Source organism: Bison bison, unplaced genomic scaffold, assembly GCF_000754665.1.
Source record: "Bison bison bison isolate TAMUID 2011002044 unplaced genomic scaffold, Bison_UMD1.0 scf7180017864255, whole genome shotgun sequence".
Taxonomy (NCBI): Eukaryota; Metazoa; Chordata; class Mammalia; order Artiodactyla; family Bovidae; genus Bison; species Bison bison.
Window position 1 is genome coordinate 356,103 of NW_011494827.1, and position 11,210 is coordinate 367,312.

At 48.4% G+C, this 11,210-nt stretch overlaps 1 protein-coding gene across 1 annotated transcript in view; it reads left to right on the forward strand.

Annotated features, from left to right (window-relative positions):
• The window catches only part of ZBTB49 (zinc finger and BTB domain containing 49), a 26,872-nt gene that overhangs the window by 14,966 nt on the left and 696 nt on the right, over nucleotides 1-11,210 (forward strand). The window contains exons 5-8 of the mRNA XM_010847791.1: nucleotides 5,120-5,193; nucleotides 6,937-7,019; nucleotides 7,106-7,267; nucleotides 10,702-11,204. Coding sequence (XP_010846093.1) covers nucleotides 5,120-5,193; nucleotides 6,937-7,019; nucleotides 7,106-7,267; nucleotides 10,702-11,204 — 822 coding nt within the window. The remainder of the gene's footprint in view (nucleotides 1-5,119; nucleotides 5,194-6,936; nucleotides 7,020-7,105; nucleotides 7,268-10,701; nucleotides 11,205-11,210) is intronic.

An 11,210-nucleotide genomic window follows, 5' to 3' on the forward strand; every position in this document is an offset into this window, starting at 1 on the left:
CCCCCCCCCCCCCCCACCACTTTGATCTTTGCAGCTTTGCTGTAATGGGAAGCCATAAAAAGTGGCTTAATGGCCATTAATAATTAGCAATCACAACTTCTCTGGGTCTCATTTTTCTAATTCTTAGAATAGAGATGATACCACCGCATGGGAATATTAGGAAGATTAAATGAAAAAAAAATGGACGTGAAAGTCCTTTATACGTTTACGCTGTGGTAACAGTTTAGGTTCTATCCTTTTCTTGCTCGGAATCCCATGGGTTTTCACTGTTAGCCAAATAAAGTGAAACCAGACATTGAGGCATTGAGTCTGCCTTCAGCCTTCTCTCTTGGAGTTAATGCCGGGGCTCACCCTCAGAGATTCTGACGCTGCTGGTTGGGGCTGGGGCTTCAGTGTTGGCGCGTTTGAGTACAGTGGTTTTGATAGCACCCTGTCCTCTGCTTCAGACCTGTCCTACACGTTCCTCTCGAGTCCCACCAAGGGCAGCCGTGTCTGATAGACGCTACAGAAATCCTCTTCTATATCGGTGTCTGTGTTTTTATCAGACTTTTATAAACATCAAGGTTTTTTTTTAATGAACATAACCATATATTTATGGTTTTTAGATGTATATCGCTGTTTTACCTCCTAATGATGAAGTTTTTGTGAATAAGGACTCTTTCAACAAATATTTATTAAAAACCTACAATGTCTGAGGAGCTCTGCCTGCGCTGGGGCACAAAGATGAATAAGGCTTCAAGGAGCTTTGTGTTTAGAGGAAGAAACAGGTGCATAAAGTGGTAAAGCACAATGAAACGGTGGAACTTCCATGGCTGTTTTACAGGGAACAGTTTGGGTGAAGAGGGGAGTGGTCGTTCCTACCTGAAAGTTGTGATGTTTGGGTGGGTGAGGTCATGGGATGTGTCCCTGGGGCGGGGCCCTGAAGATGGGAGGCCTTGATGGGCCTGAGGCTCTGGCGTTCCAGGCGGAGGGAGCAATGGCGGTGTTTACACTTTAGTAACCTGTCCTTCATTTCTGAAATGAACTGGAATACATGTGGTTACAGTGGACTGGAAATACCCTCCGTTCTGGAAGATTCAGAAATCAGAAAGCAGACCTACCAATAAGAATTAACTTTTTATTCATTGTAGTATTTAATAGGGTTGGTTAGTCTTTAAAAAAAATTAAAATAGCCACCACCTTAATAATGAGTCAGCAAACAGTTTACCTCAGCTTTGGGAAAGCTGTGATAAGCCTAGATTGTGACAGCCGGCTCTGCGTGTATTAATGCAATTTCGGACTCGGCCCTTGCCTGGATGACAGCAAGTGAGAGTCATGCAGGAGCTGACAGTATGCACGAGGCCCCATTTGGAGCCACGTGTCTCCCGTGTGCAGGAGAACCCGGCTGTTCAGTGCAAACAGAGGAGAAATCTAAGACCATGGCAGGTAGGGAATACCTGTCACAAGAAAAACAGGCAAAGGGAAACCCGGTGTATTCAGCTGTCTTGGGGGAGAGGAGTGGAGTTGCCTCGCCTCTCCAGTGAAGCAGAATAGAGACCCTGAACAGCTGCTGCAGAAGGACGGGTTCTGAGAGGTTCAGTACCCTCCCCGCGTCTCCTTTGTCCAGGGTGTGATTGACAGGGCACTGCATCCCTAGGAGGCTGCTTACACATGTTCCAGGGTGCTGATGCGGCCCCATGCCAGAGGTCGCAAAGCTGCATCCCATCTGTGGTGAATGTGCCAGAAATAATACTTCAGTGAACCTAAATTATTCTTCAACTCTGAGGTGGTATTTCCCACACTTTTGATGTTAAATGTCCTTTTATCAATGGAGTAATCATTGGTCCTTAGGTGATAGCCTTATGTTAATCTCCAGATTTTTTTTTTTCCTGTTTTATAGTCTTAAAACTTCTCAAGATGACTTTTAAGATCTGAGTTCTCTTTTGTCTCTAAAGTTTCACAGTTCCCTATTCTGTACGGAAACAGTCACCCACCACTAGAAGAGTACTCTGCCTAAGAACATGTGTTTGATTTGATCATGATTAAATGCTGAGGTTCAGGTGCCTATTGGAAGGAGTTTGTTTTTTAAATTATTCAACAAACCAGGTGTTAACTTCTTTTCTGCAGCAGAGTTTTTGAGTTCTGACAACTCCATCCTAAACTAAAGTGGTGTCCACTTAGAAAGGGTAGAATTCCTTTTTTGCTAATATTTTTCAGCCCAACAGCTGAGTCCACAGACAAAGTCGAATTGGGGAGTGTTCCGTCCCAGCTGTAGGGGCCATGGCTGCTCCCCTCCCAGGGCCTCTGTTTACCTCCTGGAGCTGGTGAATTACACTTTATGAGGACATTGTGAGGATTCTCTGAAAGTCAGTTTGTAACTGGTGAGCCAAGTGTTCCACTCATAGTAAACTCTTAACAAAGGAGACCTACTGGTATTTACCACTTGCTGGAGTTTTCATGGATCCAGCAGTATATAGATAATTTCTAAGATGTTGTCTGTGTACTTAGCATATAATTAGTAACCTGGTGGCTCAGTGGTAGAGAATCCACCTGCAATGCAAGAGCCTAGTGTTCAATTCCTGAGTCAGGAAGATCCCCTGAAGGAGGGCATGGCAACCCACTCCAGTATTCTTGCCTGGAGAATCCCATGGAGAGAGGAGCCTGGCAGGCTACAGTTCATAGGATCACAAAGAGTCGGACATGACTGAAGTGACTTAGCATGCAAGCACGCAGAGCATAGCAAAATTTACTAAAAATAAAGACTTTTGACTAAAGGGCAAATAATCAGGGCCCCAATTTGCTATGTAATTTGGTATACATTATCTGAATGCAGGATTGAATTTTTTTTGCCTGAATCTTTCCATTATTTAATCTACTTTTATGCCATTTATCAGACTAATATATGCTTCTTTATCAGGGGGAACGATAATTATTTTCATTATACGTTTTCAGTATTAAATAGCTAAGAAAACATCTTAAAGTTTGTTTTACTATTGTTTACTGTAATATTTAAGCTTCCCTTGTAACTCAGTCGGTAAAGAATCTGCTTGTAATCCGGGAGACCTGGGTTCAGTTCCTGGCTTGGGACGATCCCCTGGAGAAGGAAATGGCAACCCACTCCAGTATTCTTGTCTGGAGAATTCCATGGACAGATGAGCCTGGTAGGCTACAGTCCATAGGGTCCCAAGAATCAGACACAACTTAGCCACTCAACCACCACCACTGTAATGTTAAGTAGAAGACTATTCAGTTTTATTTACTTTGAAAACAAGTAATTGTTAAGCTGTATTTAAAAAGGAAAGATGCACCATTGCTAAGAATTGAATCCGAATGTATTTCAACCATAATACATGGTTTATATAAGAACTTGAAACCGAGGATCTAATTAAACTATTGAGCAGATGGTGCCATACAAATTGTTATTTAAATGACCAACTTTTCTGAAAGTTGGAAGTGACTGATTTAAAATGTGTGTTATCTTAAATCCAGTGAGCCGTTTCCTGGATAGCACAGTCACTGGCATACTGAGAATTCAGCCCAAGCTAGCTTATTCACAGAAGCTTGCAGGCCCTCATGGAAGACAAGAGTTTAAGCTCAGATCAACCAACGTTAATTTCTGGCCTACTGTGTAACCAGAGCAACTGATTTATTTATCTGAATCTCAATTGTACACCTAGAAAACAGAGACAATATACCAGTTTCTAAGGGTAATTTGTTATGTGTGAGTAGACCAAATGTCTATTGCTGTTGACATTTGCTGTTTTATTGTTATTAATAGTCATTCAGTTAAAAGCTAGTTATTTCCCATTGTTTTGCCAAATACTTTCTCTTTGGTTACCTAAAATAAACCAGCTTTTTTCCCTTAAGCCATATTTATCATATTTTGAAATATAGTACCTAACTCAGTGGTTTCAGAATCTGATAGACCTAAAGAATCTTCTGTCACATAACATAAAATCCACAGTTTTCTTTATACTTTCAGTCCTATAACCATGAACTGTCTTTGAATTTCATCTAAAATACAGTTTAAGCCAGCCACTCGTGCCTTCTGAGGTGGCCCACAATGTCTGTGTGTTTCTCTCTAAATAAATCCACTTCTTACCTGTCCAAAAAAAAAAAATTAGAAGCCAAATTTATGAGTTGGAGATTATTGCTCATTCTATTTTTGGCTTATTTTGTACGTAAGGCCTGCACATTATTACCCTGGATATCTTCGTCCTCCTCAGTGTTTTTCATAGCAGAACACTATAAAAAATTAAGTCGGGAAGTGACAGATTGAGACTGTTAACGTACAGTACAGCAATGGAAGATTGTGTTTTCCAGTCCCAATTTGAAACTTTTGCCAGTAGCTTTTGTAATGTCAGGCCTTTGCAGGTTTAATTTCACTGTACTTTAGGCAATTTAGTGTTGATTTCCTGTTGATTAGCACATGGAAATCTATTTTGTGATCTCCATTTAAATCACTTACTCTTCATAAAGCCCTGCTGTTTCAGAGATTAGAAACAGAAGGCCTGCAGCTGAAGGACCACCCTGCATCTCCTGATTCACTTTTTTTGCACAGAAGTAAAAATGACCAACCTGTCAGTAAGAGCAACTGTACCACCAGAGGAAATACTTTTTGGAAATGTCTTACCTTCCTTATGAACAAAAGCATGTTTTTCAAGAAAAAACAATGAATACTGAAATGACCAAGTACAAGTACTACCTTTTTTCAAATGATGTTTGCATGTAGGTGGTCGAGGTTAAAAAAAAACAACAAGAAATATAATACATCAACAGCTGTTCAAAATACAAGCTTAGCAACCCTAAAAGCAGCCCCCACAGAATGTCGGGACCATTTTACAGGGACATGGTGGCCTGTACCCCTGATGAGGGATGGGCCAGGGGCTGGCATGGAGCCGAGCTGAAATCAGTCACCCCCTGTTCAGTTCACTGCCAGGCAGGGGCCGCTCCCAAATCAGAACCAGGCTGGGCCTCCATCTCCTTGCACGTGGCTGCTTCTGAGTCGTGCATCTGGGATCTTCACTGGGAAGTTGGACTGGAACCTGGCTAAATCTGTCAGTATCCCTTTGGAATGTATGTGCCCTTAAAAAAGTTTTTTTTCCATTATTGGCATATTTTTTCTTTTCCTTTTCCGCAGGCGGGTAACTTGCAGACTCACTTACGTCGGCATTCTGGGGAGAAGCCATACATCTGCGAGATCTGCGGGAAGAGGTCAGTGCAGGGCTCGGTCAGCCGCCCGAGAGGAACCGTCTCGGCATCTCCGAGCCTCGAGGGGGCCGCTGTCACCCAGGAACACAGCAGAGCCAAACCTGCTGGCCTTTCATGTGACACACATGAGAACAGTGGAAAGAGATGGACATGTTAATCAAAAGGAATCTAGGACGCAGTCGTAGGAAATGGGATTTTACGGGAAACAGAATTATGCTAAAATGTCCATACATTCCAGAAATGTCTATTAAAAGATGACTGGTCCCACGGAGGTGACCATCTGGTAGGGAAATGAGACTCGGCAGCCTCAATTCCTGGAATCAGGAGAGGGGGGCTGGGGACACGCCAGCCCTGCTCGCAGACCCGTGAGAAGGCTGAGAGTGCAGCCATAGGAAGGACGGGCGAGCCTCAGGCCAGGGAGGCCAAGCACTTGGGAGACCACAGTCTGCCCCTGGAGGTGGAAGTGCCCCCTCCTGTGGGCATACCGGCCTGCAGCCTGTACCCCCTGCCCCTTGGGGGGCGTTTGTCGGGATTCCACTCCCTCCGTCATCTGGTGGTTGGTTGTTCTAGGAGGCAACAGGAGGCAACAGCCAGGCCTCTACCAGTCACTAGTGTTTTCTTCATCCATTTAACCATTCAGCCATTTAGCATTTATTAGGCACCTACTATATGCTAAGTCGGAGAAGGCAATGGCACCCCACTCCAGCACTCTTGCCTGGAAAATCCCATGGATGAAGGAGCCTGGTGGGCCGCAATCCATGGGGTCGCTAAGAGTCGGACACGACTGAGTGACTTCACTTTCACTTTTCCCTTTCATGCATTGGAGAAGGAAATGGCACCCACTCCAGTGTTCTTGCCTGGAGAATCCCAGGGACGGGGCAGCCTCATGGGCTGCTGTCTATGGGGTCGCACAGAGTCGGACACGACTGAAGTGACTTAGCAGCATATGCAAAGTGTTATGATGGGAACACTGACATTTTCTGCCCCTGATAGGTTCGTATTCAGGAGTCGGGGGTGGGGGTGGGATGATATGGGGCAGTTATAGTCACAGTCTTCTACTGGGATAGGGCAGCACCCTTGATTCAGTTCCAGAAAAAGCAGTTGTCTCTGCAGATGGTAGAAAACAGAGAAGTAAAGGCTTCCTGGCCTGATAGTGTCTCTGCAGCTGCCCAGACACTAAAGGCCAGGTTTAGCGCCCAGGTCCCGGGTCCTGCCTGTCTTGGGTACCTTGTAGCACAGGCCCTCTGCTGTTTCGCTGGGGGCGGGTCCTTGAAAGTCTTGTTTCTCAGGGTGTTTTCAGTGTGAGCCTTCTGAACTCCCATTTAGAAGTAAAGCGTGCGTTTCTAGTCTTCCCAGATACATCTTCCCAGATGCAACCTGTGGTCCTGCGATCAAGTGAGGCAGGACAGAGAGGGACTGAGCTCCACACCGGGGCTTGGGTTGGGCTGGGATTGCCCCTCCACCCCCCCAGCCCACCTAGCGATCACCTCTGAGGAAGAAAGGTTAACGCAAGTAGGTAGGGAAAAACTGTTTTAGAAATGAAACATTAGGATCATTCTCTACTCTTCCTTTAAAAAGAAGAGGAAAAAAAGATGTTCTTTTCTAATGAGCATCTCAAACGAAATCAGGCCACTCCTGGTCACATTCCGAGGGAGCAGCTCGTCTCCTCCCTGGGCGACTTGGAGTTAGAAAGGTCTGCAGTGACGCAGGCAGGCTCTTAATTGACTTTCCAAATTGCATTTGCAGGTTTGCAGCCTCGGGAGATGTCCAGCGTCACATTATCATCCACTCAGGAGAAAAGCCACACTTGTGTGACATCTGTGGTCGAGGTACGGCCGAGCGTCTCCCTTCAGAAGATTTCTGACTAAAATGTTCTCCGTCCCTCAGCCTAACTCTAGTGTGTGGTCTCCTCTAGGGTTCAGTAACTTCAGTAATTTGAAGGAGCACAAAAAGACGCACACGGCTGACAAAGTCTTCACCTGCGATGAGTGCGGGAAGTCTTTTAACATGCAGAGGAAGTTGGTAAAGCACAGAATCCGGCACACGGGCGAGCGGCCTTACAGCTGCTCTGCCTGTGGTAAGTTTCCGCCCACCTCAGACCCCGTGCTCACCTGCTCCTCCCCGTGGGAAGGATGCCGGGCTCTGTGCCCACACACCGTCCTCGGTCATTAGCGGGGGCTCAGATAAGTCAGCCCTCTCCTCGTGGGTAGCATGGAAGTGATTGCTATTTCTTGATCACCTTGGTCTTTGATTCATCTGTGTCCATGTGGCATTTACCCAAAGTCTCGGCAACTGCCCTAGATACAAAGGTGACTGATAACAGAGTCCCAGGTGCCACGGGGCATTGGCAGTGGGAAAAGTGGGGGAGAGCGTGCGGTGCAGCTGCAGGGCCAGGGCACAGTGGCCTGCGGGCCATTGGGGGCACACAGTGGGCTCGGGAGGGGTGCTTCTTGAGATCGTGTCATGTGTCACAAAGCAAAGGTCACCTCTGCGGCATTTAGTGCATCAGTGACGTCATCGGGAGGCTCAGTTTCCAGGCACATCACTTCACAGGCCAGGGAACTGGGGCTTCGAGTTAAGTACCCGTGATCACAGAGTGTTGGAGCTTCTAAAGAACTAGGGGAGGGCGTGTGTGTGTGTGTGCGTGTGCGCGCGCGCGTGTGCACACGTGTACATGTGTGCCACTGGCAATGTGGACTGAATGAGTGAGTAACCATTTTTATGATTACCTGGTTAGAACAAAGAGGAAAAATGCTCAGAGTCAGGCCATGGGGAGCCTGGAATTGGGGCGTCCTCGGAGTGGCTCTGTTCTCGTTGTGGTTGGTCCCTAAAATAGGGCAGGATATGTGGGACGTGGCCGGAGGCAGCTTCCTTCATGTCTCCCGCTTAAGCTGGGTCAGATCCCCTGGACACCAGTATCGGCAGCTCCGTGACTTGTCTGCTGCCTCTTAGAGGATAAAATTGCATCACTTTCAATCACAGTTGCAGTCTCAAATCCCTAGTGTAGGATGTCGGTTATTATTATTACGACTGTGAACTTGACCTCAGATTCACTGTTCTCTTCCTTCCAGCCAGGACCTGCTTTTGCCCGCTATGACCCTGTAGGAGAGGCAGCGCAACGGGCCTCTGTCTCCCCCCGTCCTTCATCTCCACCCCTCCCTGCTGCTCACTGCCTGAGGCTTCTGACCCAGATGAGGTCAGCTTTCGGGGAAAGCAGGGAGAAGAAGGGAGCGAGAGTGATTCTGTGTGACCAGTTCGGATCTGTAGTAACAGCTTTCCTGAGTTGAGTCCTGTCTATGGGACCTACCCATTTGGAGTGAACATGTCAGCAGTTGGGGTGCATTAGTGCTATGCTGCCCTCGCCACGGTCTTAGAACATTTCCATCACCCCAGAAAAGAAACCCCGTGCCCACGGGCAGTCACTCCACACCCGCTCCCTCGGCAACCCTTGGCCTGCTCTCCGTCCCTAGGTTTGCCTGTTGCAGACAGTTCATAGAAATTGCATCCTGTGATGTGTGGCCTTCTGTAACTGACTTTGTTTCACTTAGCACGTCTGCTAGGAATATTCACATGCAAGTGTATGTGTGGGTGTATGTTTTCGTTTTCTTGGATTCAAAAGACAGTTTCCACTTCATGGTGGCTTCACAGTCTGAGCTTTGCTGACTTGAAAGCCGGGCCCTCTCTGCCTCTTCCTCCCTCCCTCCTCCTTCACCTTCTTTGTAAGACAGCCTCCCCCTTACACGCTGTTCTCCTTCCCCAGCACTTAGCTGCACTTTGCAGGATGGAAAGGTGCATTTTCTTCTGGCTGGACTTTCTCCTTTAGCCCTCGGTTTTGTAGCCGTTCATCCTGAGGAGGCTTTCTCTGTCGGGGTCCCATTGCCCCTCTGGGCAGCCCTCTTAGGTTCTGAGGCGGGCTTCCTTGCAAGCATGACCCTCGTCTGATCTGTGGAAATACTCACGTTCTGTGCTCTGCGGTCTACAGGCCCACGCGGGTGAAGAGGTGACCGTCTGCTCTCTCTCTGTCTGCTGCCCATACAGTAAGCGAGCTGTCTCCATTTTCCCCATGCCGGAGGCAGGTGCTGCTCCACTGTGACCTCCTAGGGACCCGCATCAAGCCCCTGTCTTGACTTGTACAAAGGAAAGACTCCTCCTCCCATTTCCCCTCTCTAGGGAACTCTCCTGTGGCTGAAATGAAATTTATATCCTTTGACGCCTTTTGCCACATAATGTCCACTACTGAGAATTTATCTTAAGGAAACAAGGGGAAGGATGATGTGAGCTGACCCTCAGGTATAGTAGCAAACAGTTGGAAGCAGTCCAAACAGCCCACCATTGCTTGACCAGGGCTGGATAGCTGAGAATTCAAATACAGGGACATAGGATTACGTGAGAAGTTCTGAAAGGTGTGTCCATGTAAATCATGTAGTTTGTTTCAGTTCAGTTCAGTTGCTCAGTCGTGTCCGGCTCTGCAGCCCCATGGACCACAGCACGCCAGGCCTCCCTGTCCATCACCAACTCCCGGAGTTCACTCAGACTCGTGTCCATTGAGTTGGTGATGCCATCCAACCATCTCATTCTCTGTCATCCCCTTCTCCTCCTACCTTCAATCTTTCCCAGCATCAGGGTCTTTTCCAATGAATCAGTTCTTTGCATCAGGTGGCCAAAGTATTGGAGTTTCAGCATCAGTCCTTCCAGTGAACACTCAGGACCGATCACCTTTAGGACAGACTGGTTGGATCTCCTTGCAGTCCAAGGAACTCTCAAGAGTCTTCTCCAACATCACAGTTCAAAAGCATCAGTTCTTCGGCGTCAGCTTTCTTGATAGTGCAATTCTCATATCCATACATGACTACTGGAAAAACCATAGCTTTGATTAGACGGACCTTTGTTGGCAAAGTAATGTCTTTGCTTTTTAATAAGCTGTCTAGGTTGGTCATAACTTTTCTTCCAAGGGGCAAGCATCTTTTCAAACAAAGCATAGTTTGTTTCAGTCCTTTGTAAATGGCTTCTATAAGGTTATGTATTGGTTTTTCTCTTCTGGTGTTCTGACCTCATGGTAGGCCTTAGATCACCTACCTCTAGCTTATACCTAGAGAAAGGAAATAGTACCTGGAGAAGGAGCGTAAAATTACGTTAAAAATTGAGTGTATAAGTAACTTTCGAAAAGATGCTTCTCAAGTAGCGATTGGCTGTGTTCGATTTGGGGATAGCAGAATAGCGCTGATGTGGTTTCCCAGCGTGGGCTGTTGGGCAGGCGCCCAGGCCCCCAGGGGATGCTCCTGGACAGGGGGATGGGGCTCCGGAGCCCTCAGGTGACACGGCACGTGGAGACCGAGGCTGCAGGTTGGGGGGCTGCAACGGAGGGGCGTGGAAGGGTCTGGAACCGGCATGAGTGGGTGATAGCAGGGCGCAGCCGAGTTCACAGGAAAGCGGGGTCGTTTGGCACTTGGGGGCGGCGGGGACATCCTCCCGAACGTCCTCCTCTGAAGAGCGCCCTGTCTGTCCCTGCAGGGAAGTGTTTCGGAGGGTCGGGCGACCTCCGCAGGCACGTGCGCACGCACACCGGGGAGAAGCCGTACATATGCGACGTGTGCAACAAGTGCTTCACACGCTCGGCTGTGCTGCGGAGGCACAAGAAGACGCACTGCCGGGCGAGTGACGAGGGGCCGGGCGCCCTGGAGGCGCTCGCGCGGGCCATCGAAGCCCCGGACCTGGAGCGGTCCCAGAGCTCCGACTCCTTCTCCCAGGACGTGTCCGTGCCTCTGATGCCCGCCGTGACCGTCAAAATCCCCGCGCACCCGGTGGATGAGGACTCGGTGGCGGGGTTTGACAGCCCCTGTAAGTTCCAGCCGGTGGCTCAGCCCCAGCACGGGCCGAGTGAGTCAGAGAAGCTCAGCCTGGAGCCGGTGAAGCTGGCCAAGCCCCCGCACGTGCCGCCGGCGCAGCACCAGGCCTACGGCTACCCGGACGTGGACGCCCCAGCCGGCGCTGAGCCGCTGCAGGCCGACGGCGTGGCCGCC